The sequence below is a fragment of the Ochotona curzoniae genome, unplaced genomic scaffold (genome assembly GCF_017591425.1).
Source record: "Ochotona curzoniae isolate NIBS_2020 unplaced genomic scaffold, NIBS_Ocur_1.0 contig_832, whole genome shotgun sequence".
Lineage (NCBI taxonomy): Eukaryota > Metazoa > Chordata > Mammalia > Lagomorpha > Ochotonidae > Ochotona > Ochotona curzoniae.
Genome location: NW_024466580.1, coordinates 5,613,974 through 5,637,572, shown reverse-complemented (window position 1 = coordinate 5,637,572; position 23,599 = coordinate 5,613,974). Strand labels below are relative to the sequence as shown.

Genomic DNA, 23,599 nt, shown 5'->3' with positions numbered 1-23,599 from the left:
GGATATCATTTCATCTTTTAACGCTATCTTTTCCTGTGTGTTCTTCCATTTACTCAGTAAGTACTCTTGAGCTACAGAGTAAGTGAGGACTCTGGAATGTTTCTTGGAAGGGCCAGTACTGTGACACAGTGGACCAATAAGCCCCACTTCTAACACTAAGAGTACCAGCAACCCAAATGAGCACCAGTTAAATTCCTGGCCGTTCCATTTCCCATCCAGCTCCCTGCTCATGCAACTAGGAAAGCAGCAAAAGATGGCCGGCTGGAGTCCTTAGTCTCCTGTACCCACATGAGACCCAAAGAGAATTTCTGGCTCCTACCTGGCTTCAACTTGAGCCAGCCCTGGCCATTGCGGCCATTTGGGCAGTGAACTGGCATTGGAAAGATCTCTATCTCTTCCTCTCTCTGCAATTTTGCCTTTCAAATAAATAAATAAATCTTTTTAAAAGCTCATAGAAATGGAATTTAAAAATAAGTTCACCTTAGCATAAAAAAATAAAATCAATGCAATTTCTTTATTTCACAATATGCATTTTCCATGAACTTTTTAAAGACCACTTGTGTTACCCTAAATGGGCTGGAAATGTTTCAGAGAAGAAAGCGCACAAAACTATGGCCTTGGGAAACTTACATTCCTGTGGAAGGAGACTTGGAAGTGAACACAATAGATAAGTACACATGATAGGACAGGGATTGCGGTATCTAACTTCAGTGGGTCATGTGACATGCATCAGCACGCGGACTGGGGGGCACTTACTGCATTGTTGTGATTGTGATGTTTCCAATTGCTCCCACATTTCTTCAACTCCTATAAGCACCGTGTGTGTTATGTGCATGCAGGGTGGATCCATTTATTCATTCAGAAAACAACTCCTGAGCAACTATCAGGTGCTAGCATCTATCCCCAGGGTAATGAAGAATCTTGTAAGAGCACACGGGGTTCTTGCCCTTGGGAAATCACTGTCTGATGCCCTGCACAGCAGAGCCAGTGGGGAGGCAGGGAGACCTGGGCTGTGTGTTCTATAGGTCAGAGAAGTCGCCCCCACTGACGGAATCTTTTTCTTTTCTTTTAAACTCAGCGTATCCCCACTATGGCTGGAGACTCCAGGAATGCTATGAACCAGGATATGGAGATTGGAGTCACACCCCGGGACTCCAAGAAGATTCCCAAACAGGCCCGTGATGATGTCCCCATTGCCACAGACCGCACTCGCCTGCTGACAGAAGGGAAGAAGCCGCGGCAGCGCTACATGGAGAAGAGTGGTAAGTGCAACGTGCACCATGGCAACGTGCAGGAAACCTACCGCTACCTGAGTGACCTCTTCACCACCCTGGTGGACCTCAAGTGGCGCTTCAACCTGCTCGTCTTCACCATGGTCTACACCATCACGTGGCTTTTCTTTGGCTTCATCTGGTGGCTCATTGCCTACATCCGGGGTGACCTGGACCACGTGGGTGACCAAGAGTGGATTCCTTGCGTAGAAAACCTCAGTGGCTTCGTGTCTGCTTTCCTGTTCTCCATCGAGACGGAGACAACCATCGGGTATGGCTTCCGAGTCATCACGGAGAAGTGCCCCGAGGGGATCGTGCTCCTGCTCGTGCAGGCCATCCTGGGCTCCATCGTCAACGCCTTCATGGTAGGCTGCATGTTTGTCAAGATCAGCCAGCCCAAGAAGAGAGCAGAGACCCTCATGTTCTCCAACAACGCCGTCATCTCCATGCGCGATGAGAAGCTCTGCCTCATGTTCCGCGTGGGTGACCTCCGCAACTCCCACATCGTAGAAGCTTCCATCCGCGCCAAACTCATCAAGTCCCGGCAGACCAAAGAGGGGGAGTTCATCCCACTCAACCAGACCGACATCAACGTGGGCTTCGACACCGGCGACGACCGGCTCTTCCTTGTGTCTCCGCTCATCATCTCCCACGAGATCAATGAGAAGAGCCCTTTCTGGGAGATGTCCCGGGCTCAGCTGGACCAGGAGGAGTTTGAGGTCGTCGTCATACTAGAGGGGATGGTGGAGGCAACAGGTAAGATGCTTTGTACCCATCAACCACTGCATCTCCTGCGCACACTCAGGGCCTTAGGCCACCGGGACCCCAAAAGATGGAAGCTGTGTCTGAGGATCTAGAGAAAGAACAGCCCATCCCATCCCCAAACTGAAGGGCACTGTTGCTCAAGATGGAGCAAACACTGAGTCTTCCCCACTTTCAGACAGGCTTCCAGGCTTTAAAACACATAGTAGACCTTTGTCTTCCCATCCATTCCCCCAGTTAAGTAGTTTAAGGCAAAAAGGGAGAAACACATGCACAAATGGGTTCAATTGTTTGCCCAAGAGCAAGCACTAACTACCAAGTTGCACAGCAAGGTCGTGGACCCCAGCAGACTGTCACCCCACAACACACAAACCAACACATCCTGGCACGGGTGTAATCCCCAAAGGGGTCCTGCCATCAGAGGGATTTAGGAAGCTTGGGGTGACACTGGAGACTGACTTCAAACAGTAGGACTGAATGGGGCCTTTACATACTGTGGAGCTCAAGAAAGGGCCACATACAGCTGCCCCTGCCCCCCAAAACATGGCAATAACGCAGCCCTGGGTGAGGGGCAAGGCTCTTCTGGCCAGGTCCGCTCCAGAGCAGCCTGTGAGCCCCGAGCCTACAAGCCTGCTGCTGCTGACACAGCCATTCATACCTGAGCTTCAGCTCCCACAGACACCCCCAAAGAAAATGCTCCTTCCTGCTCAGTAGTTGATTCTCATGGACAACTGGTAGCCAGGAGCCTTCACCATCACAGCTCTGTGGGAGCACAACCTCGGCTGGGAACCAAGGTCTCTAACCCACATGCAGGGCCAAGTCTCCTGGCTGGCAGTCTACCAGCACAACCTTATTCTTGCCTAATCCTTCCTTTCTCCCTCCCTCCCTCCCTCCTTTCCTCCCTCCTTCCTTTCCTTCTTTCCTTCCCTCCTTTTTTCCTTCCTCCCTTCCTCCCTTCCTTCCTTTCCTTGTTTCTTCTTTCCTTCCTTCCCTCCTCTCATCTTCCTTTCTGTTTCTATCACAGAATAGGCAAAGCAGCCTGTCAAGCTAGGGAAATTGATAGGAAACTCACCCATGCTCAGAACAATGCTTCATTAAATCTTGCATACAACATGTGGGGCTGGCTTCATGCCTGGGTTATACATGCAGAGGCTGGCACTCACAAAGGATGACTGACACGGCCACTGCTTCCCTTGCGAATCCACACCGCACTGACCACCGAACCCATCAGGGGTCTGACTCCAACCAGGGTGGCTGAGCATGCCTTGGGAAGCAGCTTGCTGGACAGGGGATTCATGGGGCATCCACAGCCCTTCGCCATGTTGAATCTAGTGAAAAAGGATGGGGATTGCTAGCGGCCTTCCTGGACTGGTGCCATCTGCTGTGAGCCAGAGCTTGGGAAGGCAACATATGGTGGCAGCCACAGTGTCTCCTGGGGTCCAGGTCAGCCAGGATATGGAAGCTTCCTCCTGCAGAGCGGGAGCTCCCAGGTCACGTTGCGCTTGATGGGAGCACCAGCTGAGTATGCACAATGGAGGAATTTGGTCAGAGACTTAAGGAGATTCAAAGCCACACTTGACTCCACGCTCCTGCAGAACCCTCTCTGATCTCACCCATGGGCCACACACAACAGAGGAAGCAGGAACTGACCTAGGCCAGGGTATTCCTTTTCTCAACTCCCTCAAAGTCACTGGCCCTCAGCTACCTTATTTTAACTGCTTGACTTTCTTCCCTGCTAAGGAGGGCTATCTGACCTGTCCTAGCACTTTCCATGAAATTGTAGGGGCCACCCAGATAGATTAGGAACACAGATCATCTTCACACATGTGTGTGATCTCAGTGGTCTGGAGTGCTGGGTAGTCAAGATCATATAGGCAAGAAGGTATGAAACTAAACCTTGATTAGAGCAGTAGTGCTCTGCCTTCGCTTCCCTGTGTACACTTATGCAAGATGCTTAGCTTACCACCAGGGTAAGGAGTCAGTCTCAGTGCTGGATGGATTAGATGATGACATCATCATCAGGTGTAGAGCCTACACCAAGGCTGGAGAACTCTCCCAAACACATGGAAGGGGGACAGCAGCTGCATGTGTTTAGGGATACAAGTAGGATCACTAATGCAGGGCAACCCGGGCCTCATCCCACAGGATGACACAGGAAGAACAGGAAGAGCCCAAGGGGGCAATCCAAAAGACTCTCACGGAGGTCCCAGTTCCTTGCCCCATTGTGAGCTCTGGGTCCTGTAGGCATCTTGCCTGTCTAGACCAATGAGCACTGAATTTATGTGCCGATAACTTTGCTGAAACTGGAGACCAGCAAGCAATGAAGGGTGGGGCCCAATCCAGAGGAGGGAGCAGCTAGGAGCCCACTGTGTATGGAGGTGCACTCGGAGTGCCAAGGTCCTGAAGCAGCCCTTGACTTGAAGTCTCCCAGGGAGCAGCTGCAGAAGGCGGCTTTTTCTGCTTCCAAACAACACGAGCCTGCATCTTGGCCAGAAGAGCTGCTTTCCTGCGACCCTGAGAACAGACACTTCCTCATCCATAAACAAAGCTCCCCTCCCTCTCTGGAGAGTACCTAAAAATAGCACAGGCATGGCAAGGGCTGAGTGGACAGGGAACGGATGCACTGGAGCATCCTTAAGCAAGAAGCCAGACTGTGTGTGTGTGTGTGTGTGTGTGTGTGTGTGTGTGTGTGTGTGTGTTGAATTCCACCTGATGGAAGTCCCAGCTCATAGAAGACTGTGCAGATGCTGTCCGTATGTATCCACTCAAATAGATTCCGGATGTTATAATGCCTAGGGGCCTTCCTAGTGTACTCACTGTGAATTTGTCTTTGTTCAAACCCTTTTTCTGTCTTTTGCTGACTTCATCCTCAAGCTTTGTCAAACACTAGTTCACAGAATCATGTGTTGAGATCTAATTTTCTGCCCTTCTACCACCTGGAGCTCCTCCAGAGCAGGTACTACTTCTAATTAAGCCTTACACTGCCAGTGTGCTTAGTATGTAAGCGAATGCTCAGCAAAGGTTTGACATGTGGAAGGAAGGAAGGGAAAGAGGGAGGGAAGGAAGGAGAAAGTGAGGAAGTAATAACGGAAGGACACATGATTGGCTGGACAGGTGGATGATGAGTTGAATGCATAGAAGGAAGACAGATAGATGACTGCATCTTAATTTATGTGGACTTGTTTTCCCAGGCATGACTTGCCAAGCGCGGAGCTCCTACATGGATACAGAGGTACTCTGGGGCCATCGATTCACTCCAGTCCTCACCTTAGAAAAGGGCTTCTATGAGGTGGACTACAATACCTTCCATGACACCTATGAGACCAACACACCCACCTGCTGTGCCAAGGACCTGGCAGAGATGAAACGGGAGGGCCGGCTCCTGCAGAGCCTCCCCAGTCCCCGCCTGCTGGGGGGCTGTGCTGAGCCTGGGCTAGATGTAGAGGCTGAGAAAGATGGAGAGGATGAGCCTGAGGATATCCATGTCTCCCGGGATACCAGGGGTTCAGTGTGAGGGGCACACCCCAAAGCCTCCCCAGAGCACACCAACACTCCGGAGTGTTGGGTCAGGGAGGGTTGATGGCTGATTGAGGTTTATAATGGGTTCATGGGCTGTCGAGCCTCAGAGGGGAAGAAAGAACCCTCACACCACCCACCTCAGGACTGCCCTGAGCAGGCAGTCTCTGGTTGGGGCCCGTCCTCTGTCTGGGCTGGCTGGAGGGCAAGCCAGACAGGTTTCCTCTCCTACAAGAGGAGCAAGGCTGCCCCATCTTCTTTCTGTCAACTGGTCCACAGTTGCTTCTCTTCTTGAAACTTGGAGAGCCCTTCTAGGTCTGACAGTCTCCACCTGAGGCTTCTGGTAGATTCGGACAGGAGGGGTTCTCTCCAATGTGATGGTAGCGGTTCCAACAGTTGGCCCAGGGTGAGCTCACAGAGCCTGTGTGGCCTAAGGCCCATACAAGCCCCTCTGAAATCTGAAGCCCACAGCCTCCTGCTGAGAACCACACAACAGAGACCATGGCCTTCTCTTGTCACCTACCAAGAGTTTTTCTCCTGTGTGTTTACATGTCCACTGTCACCCACCTGATGATGCACCTCATTAGCCTGAGTCTTCAAGGGGGCCTGCACCCCCGAGCCAAGGGCTAGCTTCCACAGCTGGCTTGCTCCGTCCCTCTGGGCCCCAACTCTGCAGTGCACTTCTAACCTTTCCTATAGTTCTTTCGCCATCTCAGAGCCTGTGGTGTGAACTGATAGAAAACCAAGTGTCAGAGGGCTAAGTAGATTTAGTTGGCCCTGAAGCAGGCAGCAAGGAAAGCCACAGTGACCTTGAGATAAGCATCTGAGCCCACTCCCACCCCCAAGAAGGCCTGGCCGCAAGGTGGACACCTGAACTGCCCAGGTGAGTAATAGGTCCTGAGGTGACAGTGATAGGAGCCCACAGTGGTGGCTGCACTCATTTGGTAGGCGCAGGTTGAACTACATTCTTGGACTTACATGAGGAGCTGGCAGGCCTTCCCCTCTGTAGGGCAGGAGTCAGGGTCAGGCAGGGCAGGGGCAAAACCCAGGGAAAGAGGGGGAGGGCTGCTCCCGCTTACCCTGGAATTGAGGTCAGGGAGGCAACTGTTCAGTGGGAAACAATTGAGAGGAGTGTTAAGGTCAAAGTTGTGAGCTTTTGCCTTCCAGTCCAGAGGTCCAGACAGCAGCATGAGGATGGGTGATGCAGACCGCCAGGCTTGTGAAGCAGGGACAGGGATGAACTCCTGTTGAGCTGCCCTGACTGGGAGCAGGGATCCCCATCCCCAGGCACACTCCCAGCTGAGCATCCCATGTCTCATGCCCGAAGTCCCTCAGGCTGGGTCCTGGGGCTAGAGACAAGAGGAGGGAGGTGGTATGGAAGGGGACCCACCTGCCACTCCAAGGCTGCTCACACTCAGGGGAGGGCCCTTGTGCTTGGCACCTGGCTGGACCTTGACAGCAAGGACAGGGCAGCAGTGGGCACATGAGGCCACCCCTGCAAGGGCAGACCTTGGATCGTGCCTGCAGGCATCTTTCTGCATGGAGGGACTGGCACCCACCCTCAGTCAGAAAGGGAGGTGGGCAGTTGACCTGCACCCTCCAGAGGAGCTGATGCCATTGGCAGTCTGAGGCATGATACCCACCACAAACCGGGATGCCTTGGTTGTATATGGGCTGGTGGAGAGGGAACCACAGAGCCAGCATTCCCTGCCTCCACTCAGGCTCCCCGGATCCCAGACCTTCCCAGCAGGGCTGTTTGCACACCTAAAGCTGGCCTGAGTCAGACATGGGCAGCACCCAAGGAAGGCAGCCAGGTAAGACTGGAACACCTCTGGGAAAGCTGCTTTGGCAGCTGGACCTCGACAAGGTTCCAATTCACACTGGCCTCGAGGTAGCATACTGCCTCATTCCCCATTCTGCCAAGGAAGTGCCTCTCTAGTTCTCTCACCCTGATTCCATGAGTCAGGGTCAAATCACAGCTGTCAGCTCACTCTGGAATCTTTGGAGACTGACGGGGGAAAAGCAGACCAGCATAGCCCTGCTCTGGAGCCCCGTGAAGGCCAGGGCCCATGGAGACTGGGCTTAGTAAATCGTTAATCCCCAGGTGCTGATTTTGCTTCCCATCATGGAAAGAAGTGACAAGACAAAACTATACACACCCCTTTCTATCCCAGATAAACCTTGTTCTTGGCAACCAGTTAATAACAACAGGAGTTTGGAAAGTTCAATTCTGAGGACAGCCAGTCTTCTAGCTGGTCGTGCTCCTATGCACAGGCCCCTGTGAGTGAGCAGCTCTGAGCTGGCCACCCAACACCGCCATGGACAACTGTGCCAGGTGATATCCACCATCTCAGCATGTCTAAAATGTGCAGACCCTCCAAGTCTGACCTTGACTTCCTGCCTTAATGTTCAGTTTCTTCCTTTCTGTAAGGCAGAAGCCTCCGGGAACCCAGAAGACAGGCCCCTTTCTTTCCCTCCCCCAGGTCTCCATCCCCACCAGTCGGCCCTGCTGTAGGTGTTGCCGCCTTTGCCAGGTGCAAGGTGGGCAAGCACTGCACAGCCAGGGAGTCCACTGGCCATCACTCCCCTAGCAGCTTTAGATCCCTGCCTAGAACACTTGGCCCTGGTGGAAGAGAGAAGCTGCGTCTGGCTGGGGAGTGACCTGCAGCAACTGGGCCCCTTATTTCACAGCCCTTACTCACGGCCTCCTTCCCACTGGCCTCCATGGTGTGTCTCAGGAGAGGTAAGGGCTACAGAAACTCAAACAGCTTGCATTGAAGTTGCCAAAGAAGCAAAAGTCACACCGTTGTCATCTAAGTTTCTGTCCTGAAGCCATTCCACAGTGTCCCACCTGTGCCCTGGGCACCTGTTGCATGCCTGGCACTGGGCTGGCTTCACCCTGGTATATACCCTTGATTCTTCAAACACTGCAAAGAAGCATAGAGTCTCCCTTGGGTACCAGCGAGACAGCAGTGGTTGGAGAGCATCATGCATTTGCTCAAGGCCACAGACAATGAGGCAGAGCTTTGGTGCCAAGTTCCTCCCAAATAGACATCGAGGAGCCACCTTGTGGCATAAACACCGCTGTCTGCAGCGGCTGGCGACTGGCGGGTTCAGCAGCAGAACCAAGCTGAGCCCCCTCCTCTAACCACAACTTAGGGCTCCGGCTCCTATCCCCCGGCTGTGCCTGCCCTTGGCAGCATAATTGGGAAGCACCTTCTTCTGATTCCCAGGAACTAACGAGCTGTGAAAAGAGATCAGATGGGAAAGAATTGCTTCTCAAGAGAAGCCGCTTATCCTGCTCAGCTTTCTGCTTGCTAATGACATCTCCTTAAATTGCCGTGTCAAATCTCTTTCTCTCTGTGTAGGATTTATCAATCTCCTTATGAAAAACAACACCACCGCACTGTTACACATTTACCCAATAAAATGGATTTGGCCTTACGAGACTCTTTCTCATGTTTAAGTAGATGATCACTGCTTTTCCTGAGCAAATTCACTTCCAGTTCCAGCAAATGTGCCCTTTGTGTTTCTGTCTACTTAAAAAGGTAATGTCAACATCAAGACTGGTGTTGAGAGGGTCATATGCGCAGAGGTAGGGGGAGGGGAGGGCAGAGGGTGGGATAGGTACACGGGTGTTAGGACTGAGCCTCTGCACGGAAAGCACAGGGAAGGACCCACTCTACCCCCAGATCACTCGCATGCAATGCTGTGTCCGATATTCAGAATCCGCATGACCTAAACTAACTGTGGCCATTGGCTTTCCATTAGTATAACAAAACACCTGAAGCTGGGCACGTACAGAGGCCAGAGCTTGAAACAGGTGTTTGTTCCAGTGCTCATGTACCAAGCTAACTTACTTATAACACACAGCATAGTACCTGGGTTTGAAAACCAGCTGCATCCTGATTCCAGCAGCCTGCTGGTGCACACCATGAGAGACGGTGGGGAACGCGCTAGCAGCTGAGTGTTTGTCACTCCTGTGTCCCTGACTGCTTTGATCTGGCCCAGCCCCAGCCACTGCTGAAATGTGGCTCCATCTCTATTCCTACATGCCTCTCTCTTTCTCTGCCTTTCAAGTACATAAAAATAAAAAACAAAATGAACAGAAATATATTTAGAAGAGTTTTGGAGGTTGAGAATCCAAACCTAAGGTACCAGTTCTTGCAAAATACCCCTAGCTGCATTCCTTTATGGTCCCATAGTGGCCAGAGTTTGCCATCTTCATTTTGGGAAAGAATGTGGGGTCAGATAGGAAGTCAGAGAGGAGGAGGAGCCAATCTTGCCACCACCCCCACTAGCTACACCTCTTAAAGGTCCCATCACCTCTCAACACCACACTGTGGACCAAGCTCACAACAATAGAAACCCTTGAGGGCACACTGAAACCAAGTCCAATTCCTGGCAAATTCCATCATGAGTAACTTAAAAAGATAACCATGCCAGGAACCCCTGCACTAGTGCCCTGCATCCATGCCATAAATGCACAAAGTGATGTTGCTAAACACAAGGGGGGTGGGGCAGAGGAAGCTCGACAGTGAATGCTGGCAGAGCTGGTGGAATCTTTAAGGAAGACAACGGGATTGCTATTGGAAATATCATGAACAACAGAGGATGTGAGGCTCCCAGGTGGATGGCGGGCAATGCCTTCAGGTCCAACCTGACAAACTGGTTAACTGAAGATTCCAAATGGAAAGCCAGTGCCCAGTCGGTCCTGGCAGCAATGATGGTAAAACAGACCCCATGCCGGGGTTGAAAGCCAACAATTCCATAAGCCAGGGAGTTCCAGGAACAGCTAGGGTTGCCCTATAGGGAAACCCCTTGCCTGGGGACTATACTATACAGCTGCCCTTAGTCAGAATGGGGACAGCAGAACAGGGGAAGAAAAGAGTACCCAAGTGGGTACATGGCCTTCCAAGTCTGGATTGGAATTTAGGTAAAAAGAACAAACACAGATATCTAATAAAAGCAAAACCCCCAGCATTACTCTCAGAAAATTCCACCCCAGCCTACAAGTTCCATCCTGCTGGTGCTCCACAGGCCACTGCCCCTGTTCCCAGGCAAGATGCCCCTTCAGACTCCATCCAATCCCAGCTGTGAGGCCTGTTGATTTCTTCATGGTAACGTCAGGAAGGAGTTATGAATGCAGAAACACTGCAGACTTTTTCTCTAAAGAGAAACAAGCTGCTACTCGAGTAAGGTTGGCTCTCCTGGGGAAAGCATAGATCCCAACTCCTAAGGGATGAATTACTGAGCCTTCCGGTGCTTTGTAAACTCTTTGAACCTTATCCCTCTACCCGGTGGCAACACTATTAAGCAGGGAGACTCAGAGCTAAGTTGGATGAGGCTACTGGTGGTAAGGAAATAGTTGATAGAGACATAAATCAAGCATACACCCAGCCAATGCCATTGTCACTCAAAGAGACTGCAGCTGCCCTGGGCCATGGGACTCTTCCAGGCAGCAGGTGTTTCCTCTCCAAACCGTGTAGTTACCTGGAGTTGTGAGCAGCCCTGGCCTTTTAGGCATTTGCCCCATCTGTTCCCCTCAGAGAGGATAGCACCCTGGCTCTGATCCACAGTGACAGCTGGGAAAGAGGGCACAGTGGCTGCTGAACCCAGACCACACACTGACAAACGGGGCCTAACTCTGTCAGCTGCCACATCATTCACATGCCGTAGTACATTGGGAGAGCCTTTCCCCACTTTATCAGTGGAAGCAGCAGTCCAGAATAATCCACACCAGCATGCGCTAACCTCAGACCCTCAAGTCCTTTTTGCACCCAGGGACAGAATCCTGATGCATAGCTTCCTGTACTTGTCTGCCAGCATCCCACCCTGGCAGGAGGACCCAGGTCTTTGTCAGTGAGTCGCCCCTGACCATTTCCTCCAGATTCAGAAGTTGCTGGGCAGCTGGACAGCAATCTTCTCCTCACTGTGGTTATAAAACCAGAACACGTCAGCAAACACAGGAACCAAAGGGACCTCGGAATCCTCATTACTTTAATTCCCCTTGGGTCCCTGTGTGTCAGAAGCATGAAGGGGCACTGTGCATTCAATAACAGTCAAGACTGTCTTAATCCACTTCAGCTGCTGAAACAAAGCATCTTATGCTGGGTAATGGAAAATTGCCACATGCAGTTTTGCAGGTTGAAGTCCAAAGCCAAGGCATGGCACACTCAGTGTTTGACCAGGGTCCACTGCTCGCAGGTAAATCTATAGGGTAGACATGGAAAGGAGCTCTCATCTTTTAGAGGATGAACCCCATTCATGGGGCTCAACACCCATGACCTAACCATTTCCAAAAGCCTTCCCCACTTGAACCTCCTCACTTTGCAGGTAATGGGTTTCAACATGCAAGTTTTAGAGGAACACAAACATTTAACCAAAGACAATTTACTGTCTTACTTCCATGAGTGGGAGGGGGCAGGGAGAGACAGGGACAGAGAATGCTATTGGCAAGCATGAGAACTTCTGAGGAAAATGAACAGACCCTGGGAGCTGGGATTCACCAGGCCGGCAAATCTGGGCTGAGCATACAGAAGTCCTGACACAGAGAACGCAAAGTATGTGAGCAGAACTGAGAATGGCCTTAGAACTACAGCACTGTTGCCTGGGGAGGCAGAGTTGCCCTGCCTGATGAGGGCAAGGCAGACAAGTGGGATTTGATTCCAAAGACAGTGGCACATTGGAAGGTTTTGTCAGAGGGTGGCTGGTGTGATCCTGCTCAGATACATGGCCCCTCTGCTCTGGGGGGACACAAGTTATTGGTCACACAGAGCCACTTTCCAAACTGCTTCTACAGAACATTCATGGAAGAGGAAATGAAGCTTTAAGCTTATCTTGCTGCAGAAAAAGATGAGTCTGAAATCCATGCAGTTTGTTCATGGTATGTATTTTCCATGAACTTCAGGGAAACCTCTCCCAGTACCAGGTTGCAAACTCATGGATATTGCTGCCAATTTCAAGGATTATTGCACATGCCTTACACAAATGCCAATGAAATTGCAATCTATCCTTCCAAGTTCCAAGTCTAGGGCCCAGGATCATAATCATCTGCACCATCCCCTACCTGTGCCTTTGGAGCAGGTTTCCTACCTGGCCAGTCACACTGGGTACCCAGATGCCTTGGGCTGCTGAAGAACTTGAAGAAAGTCATCCAGCTACATGGCCCTGACCTTGAGAGCAAATATCACATTTCTTTCAAATAGGTGGCAAATGAAAGGAAAAGCAAATTTGAATCCAAGGCCCCAGCAATATTTACATGAAAAAAGAAATCTTCATCCTACAAGGTACTGCAGATGCATCTGACATTTGCACAACATCTGGGAGGCTAGGCATGTCTGCACCTTGCTCAGAGAGACTCCGCATTCAGATCACCACACACTTCACCCCTCCCCTCTGCACAGGCTCTGCGTTATCCCCACTTCTCTGCCCTTCTGCCTCACTTTATCTCCCAAGCACAATGCCCCATTGCTCACTCCAAGGGCTCCAGGGGTGGGGGGCAGGTTTCGAGCCCCTGAAAGTTTAAGTTTGTCCTTTGCATATAAAATGAGGTTAGTTTAAGAAAAAATTAAAAGCAACAGCAAATGCACTAACATCCCTTCTCAGCTCTGAAGGGTTCAGAGCTGGCTCTTGGCAAGCTGTTAGGCTTCTCCAAGAGCCCTTTCCAGGCTGTCTCCCCAGGCCAGGCATGACCTGAGCTCACTCGCTGATTCAGCAACTGACTAAGGGCACCTTCCATGTCCATGGCATTGTGCCAGGGCCTGGGGAGACGAAGCTGAGGATGGCGCCATCCCTGCCCTTTGGGATCCCACAGTGGAGCTGCCAGAGGCTTCCACGCTCATTCCTCTGAGGCTTTACCTTCACTAATTGTGTTTCTTTGTTTGCTCTCTGTTTACAAAAATCAATCTAGTTTGTAGACCAAGACAAATGCTCATGTTGTTGGTCACTAACAGAAAGAGTCAGGTGAAAAGATATGGATTCAGACATGAAAAAATTGCTGAAAGAAGACACAAATGCAGGTTTTGTCTAAGGAAAAATAATCATCAGTGATTGGCCATCCATCAATGGTAATGATTTGCATAATGCAAAGGTACTCAGGACTCATCTCAGGCGAAGCCTTCAAACCCACACAGCTGCCATTCAGAGCAGGTCATCCCTGCCATGTGCTTAGGACCCTGAGTCTTTCCTGGTCTGCACTGTGCACAGAGGAAGCAAGGGGGCATGGTGGGAGATTGCTGAGAGCATTCCCTGAGTTCAGGAACAGGTGAGGGCTGAATAAGGCAATGTCCAGATTCCAGAATGTCTCAATGCCCCTCATGAGAAAAGTATAGTTGTGACCTGGCAGGTTGTCCATAGAGCTAGAAGGAGATGCTGACTGCCTGCAGACCTCCACCTGCCCTTTTGTGGCCACATCGCTGCAGATGGCTAGAAAGAGGCAACAGCTCCTGCCTGGTCCCTCCTGGCCTGCAGGTGACACTTCTACTGAACATGGAGTCCAGTTCTCACTGAGCAGCCCTTGCTGGAGCAGAGCAGACCAGGGCCGAACAACTTCTAGACCAGGCATGGCACTCGGGGCTACAGTTCCAACTCTAAGAGAGGCCTGAAAGTCCTATGAGGAGATAAACATGAAGGTTACTTGATGACCAGAGGAGAGCATCAGTTTAACCCGCATACCCCATCCCATGAATGAAAGCCCACACACAACAACAAAAGCATCAGAAGCACTCCCCAGGCATTCTTGAAGAACCTAAGTGTTTTCTGCTTTTGTGATTTCTGCCTTACTTGCTTGGCTGGGGGCTGTGTGAACTCCAGGCCTGACAGTCTATGTGATACCTGGCAGGACACGTGGTAGGTCATGTAGGCAGAACACTCCTCAGGAAGGCAGTCCCTAGTGTTAGATAAGACCCACTGCCCTATAGCCCATCAGCTTGTATTTCTCGGAAGTTGCTTGCTTCAAACCCACCAACAGAAGCCTGCCAACTTGCTCTTTTTGAAAGTTAACAGATGAACTGACCAATCATGACTGTATAATTTCATGGAATTGGCCTGAAATGTATAAGAACCCTGTGCTTTTCAACCTCACTCTTTTTCTTCTGTCCTTGCAGTTTTTGCTGCAGCTACCGCCCTGCCTCTCCCGTCCCCAGCCTTGCTGGGCTGGGGTGGTGGGCCTGGGATGGAGGCAGGGAACCTAGGTTGTTTTTTTTTTTTAATAAACCACCTTTATGCATTTTAGCACAGACTTCAGACTCAATGATTTTCTTGGGATCTCAAAATCCTGCCACAGGAGTGGGAGTGGCCTAGAGGGAAGTAGTGGCTCCTCCCTCTTGGATTACCATTCCCACAGGGGAGCACGAAAACCAGGACTGGGACAGGAGTGGCTAGACAGAAAGGCAACCAACAGCATGTGTGTGGGCTGGATAGTGGAGCTGGTTCGGTGGAACTAGGCTTCAATGCCCATAGACATGTATGAGAGCTGAATGGGGTGTGGGACAGACTGGACTAGCCTGCTGTACATACTGACAAGCATGGGAACCAGGGCAGGGGGCAGACCTGATGGGGGTTATTGTGGGTCACTCCAACTAGGCTGCAGCTCCCACTGGTTTGCGTGAGGGCCGAATATCAAGTGGGCAGAATCAGGCTGGATTGCAACACTCTTTGGTGCCGGAGTCCAGCTCCAGCTGAGTTCGGAACTCGCAAAGGGTGCGTGGATGAGGCACAAAGAGAAAAAAAGTGGACCACTACAATTTCATGATCATAATGGACAATGCAGGAAAGCTGTACACTTTATTTATACAGAAACAGTCAAAATCTGGCTCAGACTTTTTACAGCATGGTGTTTCTAAGGATGATTCTGCCATTTGTTTCATCTCAAAACTCTAGAAGTACCTGCTACAATTCTATTCTACAACTCAATCTTGTATAACAGAGAAAAGGAGAACCTAAAGATTGAGGAAAGAATTAAACCCTAAATACAGGTCCCTTGATTAGCAAAAGGTCAATGGGGACAGCCAAGACAGTAGGAATAATAGAAGACCCTTTTGCAAGACATTATTAGCAACATTAACCTCCAAGGTCACATCGAGTAAAAGGCCAGCTCCACAGTAGCAAACAATGCTTGAATGGATTAGAATTCTTCCACAGGGTGGTCCAGTGTCCATGCAAAGGAAGGCGGAGCTGCATTCAGGTGGTTGTAGAGACATCTTCTGAGCCTTGGTGTATAGCGGGAAGTTCCTTGGGGCCCTGCCTGCAATGGAACAACACTCTTCACCCCTTCATGTCCCCCACATCCACTGCACGGACCCCAACACATCGGTTTCAGGGGAAGACAGGGCTGGAAACAGAACCGACCCAGCAACTGCAACCACCAGCTGATTGGTGAGGTGAACTGTACTTGCAAGTACACACAAGAATCTGGTCAGGGATCACCTCAGACAAAGTTTCTTTTGGGGTCTCCCCAATCGAACTGCTGGATCCTGAACCCATGGTCTGCTGTGGAGTGCAAGCGCCAGAGCCGAGCCTCCTCAGAGGCTCAGACAGAGCAGTGGAGAGCATAACCAGCTGCACATGGAGGATATGGAGAATCTGCAGTGGATACCTGGCATCACAACAGAGGACAGAACAAATCAATCAACTACCCCAGCCATATGTTGGCAGTGAAAAACTGGGCAAACGGAGACTCTAAGGTGGATTATGTCAATCAGTGGATTCTGCAGCAACTTCATGGTACTTGGAATGATGTGATTGGCAGTGATTCAGAACTGGTGAACTATCAAAACCACTTGAGCAAGACCCTCGGAGCATGTCACACATCGGGGACCTGGGATGGGTGGGAGACTGGGTGGGGCTTCTCCCTTTATCTCCCCCTTTACCCCAGATACAGGAAAAAATCAATGTGGAAAAAATAGTCTTACTCACTTTCTTGTAGCCCTTGAACCTTTTTTGCCCTAATTAACTATGTAAAGATTGTCAAAAACAAAAAATCCTGGCACAACATTCTCATATAAATAAGCTTCTCATTACAGTAATGAGACACAACAGTCTGGCGATCTGGACAAGAAAAGAACCTTATTTTGGCCCACAGTTTTGCAGGTTCTCGGTACAAGCTCTGATCAGCTCCATATTTTGGCTCACAGTTTTGCAGGTTCTCGGTACAAGCTCTGATCAGTTCCACTGGTTCAGCTTCAGGAATGGAATTCTTGCTGGTCAATTGCAGAGACTGCTCGGAGCTTCGCATGGGGAGGCAGGAGATGTGAATGTCCACATCCGTGTCAGCCTACGAGCTCCTTCTCATGAGAAAGCCATCAGGATTCCATCAGGGGCCTCTACGCTAATGGTCCAAGTGCATAATATCACTTCCCTAAGTCCCCACCTCTAATTCAGTTTAATGCATAGGTAGACTAAACTTTTGTACTCAGTACCACTAATACAAGATGCTGGGAATCAAAGTACTTCATACATCCAGTGGCCATACCATACACAAACACGGGATCCTGGCTGGGCTGGAGAAATACGTTTGAGCTGAGAGCTGAAGGAGGCCAAGAGCTCATTGATCAGAGTTTGGCTGGAGGCAGTAGCCCAAGGGTAGGGCACTGCTTGTGGAAACATTTCCAACCAGTGAGAGGAGGAAGGTGCAGTGGCGTGGGAGGCCTGCAGCATGGGATTAAAGGAAAGGGTTAAAATCTCGCCAGAGGTCAGTAGCTGGGTCACCTGAGGCTGCCACGGGTGATGCAGGTTTGGATCTTGACCTTAAGAGTTCTGGACCGCTGCTGAAAAGCTTCCTCTTTTTTTTTCAATCATTCCTGTGGTTAAGTGTGGAGAATGGGCTGGAAGGGACTAGAGAACGCATCCAGGGGCTAGCTGTGTGGGAAGTGGTGATCATGGCGTGGAAGAGATGCTGGTGGGTCTGAAAACAGAGGAAGAATGGGGAGAGGGTGTTAGGGAGGAAGCCCAAGTCCCTGGCTGGCAGCCTCAGAGGCCACTGGGTCACTCACTGGAGAAGTATGTAGCGCAGAAGGTGGGAACTGAGAGGAGTTTTGGCCACCCTGTCTGTGGGTTTGTACCTGCGGACATTCAAAAGCAAGAACTTGAATATATAAGTTTCCAGGATGAGAATGGGGACAAGGCTGAGTTGAGGAGTCACCTATGTATCAGTGGCGCTGTAAGCTGAGCTCTAAGAGGACCACTGGGGCCCCACATGATAGCCTATTGGTTAAAGTCCTCGCCTTGAATGCTCCAGGATCCCATATGGGCGCTGGTTCTAATCCCGGCAGCTCCACTTCCCATCCAGCTCCCTGCTTGTGGCCTGGGAAAGCAGTTAAGCATGGCCCAAAGCTTTGGGACCCTGCACCCGCATGGGAGACCTGGAGGAAGTTCCTGGCTCCTGGCTTCAGATTGGCTCAGCTCCAGCCATGGGGGCCACTTGGGGGAGTGAACCATTGGACGGAAGATCTTCTTTTCTATCTCTTCTCCTCTCTGTATATCTGCCTTTCCAATTAAAAAAGAAAAAAAGGACCGTTAGGAAAGAAGAGTACCGACAGCAGAGGGCTACCGACTGACCCTGGCTCCATTCCTCAGGACAGCTTGGGAAGGAGCACGAGTCTCCCAGGGTAGCAGAGGAGGTTCTTGGGTCCCTGGCCTTTGACCTGCATCTGGGATGTTGGGCAGCCCCAGTTCACCTGCTCTGCTAAGCATTCTGTGGCTGGAAAGTGCCAGCTACCATTGGCCAGTTCCCTCCCAAACTCTCAAGACTGACCTCCAGCGTGGACCAGCAAGAAAACCTACAGGGCCTGAGGCACCGCTCCAGGCCCCCTCCTCCTGCTCAAGGTGCTCCTGCTTCTTCCCTGCCTGTCTGCAGGTCTGTGTTTCTCCTGACTTTCCTCTCCTTAATGAGTTCTTTTCACAGGGAAGCTCTGCAATTTCTTTTGATTTCCACTGCCCATTTAAATGCCTTATTTTCATTTCTTTAAACTTCCTGTCACCTCCTAGGTTTCTATTGTGATGTCTGTCGAGCACTCAGTTTAAAAGAGTGAATTTCCATATTCTCCTCACAGATTTGCATTCACATTTCAACTGAAGAAAAGAAGGATGAATCTTGTGAAATAGCTGCTGGGTACAAAGCTGTATGGACTCCTTCTGTAGCTTGAAGTTTCAGGGGGAAAAATGTAGGAAATTAACCGTGAGCAGAGAACTTTGATTATTCATAGTTACTGTCACATTTGATTCCTAAATATCTGTCCTTCATCCCATCGCATCCCCTTCATTTCTCTTCACCGTGAATAGCCGTCTGGAAGAGAATACAGAAGTAGCCTTCAATGCAGTGTTTCGGGAGTTGCATCTCGTTGACTTTGCTCACTCAAGGACAGCCTGTGTGTCTCAGGAGTTGATGTCCTTCATTTTCAGGATGTCCACTGCTCACTGCCCGGTCCTCCTCAGGAAGACTTGTGCAGTGTGCTTCGTTTCTATAGCAGAAGCCTGTAGCCTGGCTTCACAAAAGCACCCGGCAGCCTGCGACATGCTCAGCAACGCAGGTACAAGGCAGACACAAATGCATGCGCCCCACTCAAGTAGCAAGCATCCCTGCAGCTTTCCAGAGCCCCTTCTGTTCTTAATGCCTTTCGACTCCATGACAACGATCCATGCCCCCTCCTTGCCAATGAGCAACTAGCATCATAAACAGAGCACTGTGTATAAAATGCCAGGCTCCTGCGCTGGCATCAACACCCCACCACTGTCATCTTCAGATCTTCCCCGGGCACAGCAGAAAGCAACCTCATCTGTGCTTTGAGGCTCCACTCTGAGCTGGGAGGATGAAAGCTTCTCTGTGTGACACACCCAGGTGCAAGCTCTGAGGGTCACTCTCAGCTGTGGAATCCAGTAAGGCCCCTGGGACCCTGCTTTCCCTCTGTGGCCTTTGCCCTGTACCCGGTAAGTCACTCTCTCTCTTTTCCTCCTAGTCTCTTGACTTTCCCAGAATCTCTAAGACCAGACTAATCGGGCATCCTGTCCCTGTCCTGCCAGACCAGGGTCCCCAGGTCCCACCTCCTTGTCTGTGCTCCTCCCTATTTGCCCACACCACAGCCTCTTCCACCTTTCTACAGAGCTTCATCTGCTGGGTGTGTTCTCTGCACCTGGCCCCTCCCACCTGGTACCACACCAGCTCCTGCTCAGGGTTTCCTGGTGGGCACTGGCACAGAAGGCAGTTGGACAAGCCTTGGCTAATGAGCTTCAGCTTCTCTGTGACTGGGAGGGTGGGTCTGAGCCAGCTCTCAAAAAGCAAGCAGTCTCCCCCTTTTCCTGGCTGTGTGAGGTGCTGAGCAGGGATGGGATTGGCCTTCATGTGGTATGGAACTGGCAGGACCTTAGGAAATGGGATTCTTGTGTGGGCAGCCAATAGAACCATAGGATCATAAATCGGTTCCTTTGCTTTGGTGAATACTCTTCAGAAATGTGCGCCACATGAGAAAATGAGTCACACCAGAAAGCTGTAATTATTTCATCTACCAGCACAATAGTCTGCAGAGTGTCATTAGCCAGGTCAAGAGCCAGATAGTCTTAGGTCAGCCCCAGGTTGCTGCCACCCAGCAGACAGGGCAGACTGGCTTATCTGCTGAACCCTTCTGCTGGGAGTCAAGGGGACCCACATGTCAGAAACCCTAACCACAGAGGGCATTTGAATATGATTTGCACTTGGTTGTGTAAGTTAAGACCTCTGTCTGCTTGCTCACTCCCCGCTGCTCCACTCTCCCACCCCCCCCCCACTGGCCTTGGTGTAGGTGGGCAACATAGTCACCAAGGAACCCAATGGCTATGACTCCTGTATCCTCCCTCCCTTCCCAGCCCCTCCACCTGCTTCCATTCTAACATTACTTTCCCTATGATATTTACTTACTCTTCTCTTCCCCCTCCTCACCTGCCTCCCTATTTTTTATAATTCATGTGTTTTGCTTCCTGCTGTGAACTGCTCATATCCCCCCTTGAATCGCATGTTGAAACCCCAGCCACGAGTGTGGTGGTCTTGGGAGGTGGAGCCTTTGGGAGGGACTAGGTCATGAGGCTGGTGCACCCATGGATAAAAGGGGCCCAAGAAAGACCCCTCGCAACAAGAAAGCTCCAACTGTGAACCAGAAAGTGGACCCTCCCCAAACTGTAGCACTGTGAGTAGCATGCTTCTGCTGTTTGCAAGCTGCCCAGTCCACGGCAGAGCCAGCCCAAGGATGCCGGTGGCTGACAATGTACAGCCACCGGTGCCTACAGGTGCAAGCCGTGTGCCCCACAGGCTCTGCTCAGCCAGGGTTGAAGAGGGTGGGCTCCTCCCAGCAACCCTGGCCTGGAACTCCCCCTGGTCTAGAGCTCCTGGTTGCCCAGAGGTCATCAGAGGCTCTTCCAGCCCGATCTTCCCTCTCCCTGGATAGGAGTCACACTTGTCCTGGGCTTGCTTCACCCAGCACTGCTTAGTCTGCAGCCGAGAAACCACCCACAACCTCAGCAGCCCTCCTTGCCCATCAGGGCCTCCTTGCCCATCAGGACCCTCGCCTGAGCCTGAAGGATGTGCCTGGCCACACTTTTGATCTCTTGTAGCTCAGTCCATTCCGATGACCAAATCCTGACCTCACTTTCGACCCAGCCTGGACTTTGGCAGAGGAGATGAAGATTGTCTTTGAGGATGGCTACAGGGGACCTGTTGTGCTCCAGGCATGTTCCAAGGTCACAACTGGCAGCTTGTTGTCAAGGTTCCTGGGGTGGAGGACAAAGCCAAGTCCACAGTTGCTATTGGCCCTTGCTCCATACTTTTCTTTGACTAGAGCAGTGGGATTAGCCAGAGTGAGCCTTTCACATCTGTGCCCCATCTCGAGTTTTGGGAGATAACACTGCATTGCATACCACCAGTGAGGGGCTTCCCACTGAGCCTGTCTCACGATCATGTCCTTGTAGATGCTAGTTCCGGTCCAACATTTTGAGTTCAGGTTCCCCCAAAGACAGAACGTTTTGTACATCCACAGTTTATGTGAAAGATGATTCTAGAACATACGAGGGAGAGACAGAGGGAGAGAGTGGGAGAGTTAAGGTGATGGAGACACAAGGGAATGAAGGCTCTGTTTTTGAATGTGGAAGATTGTCATTGAATATGGACCCTCACTGAGTAGGAGTAGGCAGAATACAGTGGGAGCAAGGTTTTTATACACCAATTCTTTCCCTTGTTGGTCGAGGATTGCCCTGGAGGCTCTAAACTCCCAGCACGTCAGAGCAGGTCAGTGCCTTATACTCTGGCCAAGTAAACTCTTACAGCACAGAAAGGGAGACAGAGCCAGGGTTTGGGGTAGGCATGGAGATGGTATAGGGCAGTACTCACAGGTGGGCTCAGGACCTCAGGGATTGGGCACCAGCAGCATCTGCTGAAGGGGCCAGCCATCCTGCACTGTCAACTCTCCCCATGGCTGCAGGATAGTGCAGTGGATGTGGTAGAGGCCAGAGCCCCAGAGGTGTCTGGGAAAGTTTTTGCATCACCAGTTCTCCTCACAGAGCTTTGTGGGTAGCTGTGATTTTTTTTTTCCAGTAAGTGCTTGTTTATAAACTGGAATGCAGGCTTCACATGGAGCCGTCAAAGTAAATGTGAAACTTCAAAAAACCTCACGCTGACTAACACCTGACACAAGCTCTGTGTGTGACCTCCCAGGGCTCCGTTCATCTCAGGGAGAGGAGCTGTGGATCACTGCACGTCACCAAAAATTCCTAAGTAACGAAGTGTAAGTGGCCAGATGTGCAGGATAGAGGGAAACGGAGCAGCAGAGAGGGATCGCGGAGAGCCTGGGGCAGGACACGTAGTTCAGGGCACAGCCCACTCATCTTCTCCCTTTCCAGCCAGGTCAGCGCAGGGTGTCAAGAGACCATCATCACAAAATGGGAGGGGGGATGTATTCCCACTGCCGGGGCCAATGAGGGTAGGCCAATGAGGCCTACCACACCATCAGGTCCTTATCTTGTGTAGACAATGAGTCTTGGTCAGGGGAGCCAGGAAGACTGTGTTAGAGAATACATAGTATTTTGGGAGCCAGAAGGTCTATGGGATCTTAGGCAGGCGGAGGGACCAGAGAGAGTGCAGTGTCTCAGCAAGAGGTGGCCGTTTACAGCTGTAAGCACCTGTTGCAGCCCCCACTTTCCTGCCGGCCTCTAGCTGCTGGACCTCTCTGGCCCGCTCCTGGGAAGAGTCTCCCTTTGAGCGTCTGAACCTTGTGTCCTAACTCTGCAGTCATCCGGGCCCTAGTTACTGCCTCTGCTCCAGAGCCAGTCTTCCAGGAGTCACGTACCCTCCCTCTCGATTTGTCACCATCCTACACATGGCTCTGTTGTGACTCCAGGGGGTTCTCCCCTAGGGCCACCTGGCTCAGGTCGGCCGTTGTGCCTGAGCTGTTCCAGTGTCTCCCTTCTTGGATGGCTCAGTTTCTCCACAGTCCACACAGGAAAGATGGGGCTTAGCTCTGGCCCAAGCCTGTCCATTCTCAAGGAATTTCTTATGAAGTTCCACTATCCACCCAGTCGCTCCAGTCCCAAACAAGGGCCTCAAGCTGGCCCTCTCTCTAGGCCTACTCTGTCCTCCCCTCCCATTCCCTTGCTCCTGTCCACCTGACCTCTTCTCTAGCTCCTGGAACTGTGTGCTTCCTCCCCTGTCTGCTGCATCGCTTCTGTTCCTGGGACTATTACCAGCCTTGCCTCCCTGGCCTGACACATTCTCTCCCTACCTGACCTCCCACAGCCACTCTGGCTTGTCTCTGGCCTTGCTTCTCATTATGGCCTCACTGTTTAGAGCTGCTGCTCTCACCTCACAGCTCTGCACATCTGGCCTCCACCCCTCAGGTGAGCACACAGAAGCGGACAGGCACCTACGAGAGAAGTCCCACCCCTGGGGGTGAAGACCATGAGTGCAAGATGGTGGCTAGGGGATTGGCATTCCAGTGCTGACAGCATCCCCAGCACCCTTGTAGTTCCTGTCTTCATCACACATGCCAAACTCAGGCGCTAATCTCAGAAGCCATTTGAAGGTGTTAGGAGCA

At 51.2% G+C, this 23,599-nt stretch overlaps 1 protein-coding gene across 1 annotated transcript; it reads left to right on the top strand.

Annotated features, from left to right (window-relative positions):
* Positions 1-1,042: 1,042 nt before the first annotated feature.
* KCNJ5 (potassium inwardly rectifying channel subfamily J member 5) lies at positions 1,043-5,569 on the top strand. The gene is made up of 2 exons (XM_040992642.1): positions 1,043-2,027; positions 5,225-5,569. The coding sequence occupies exons 1-2, from the start codon at positions 1,091-1,093 to the stop codon at positions 5,545-5,547; spliced, it is 1,260 nt and encodes a 419-aa protein (XP_040848576.1). The 5' UTR covers positions 1,043-1,090; the 3' UTR covers positions 5,548-5,569.
* Positions 5,570-23,599: the final 18,030 nt, after the last annotated feature.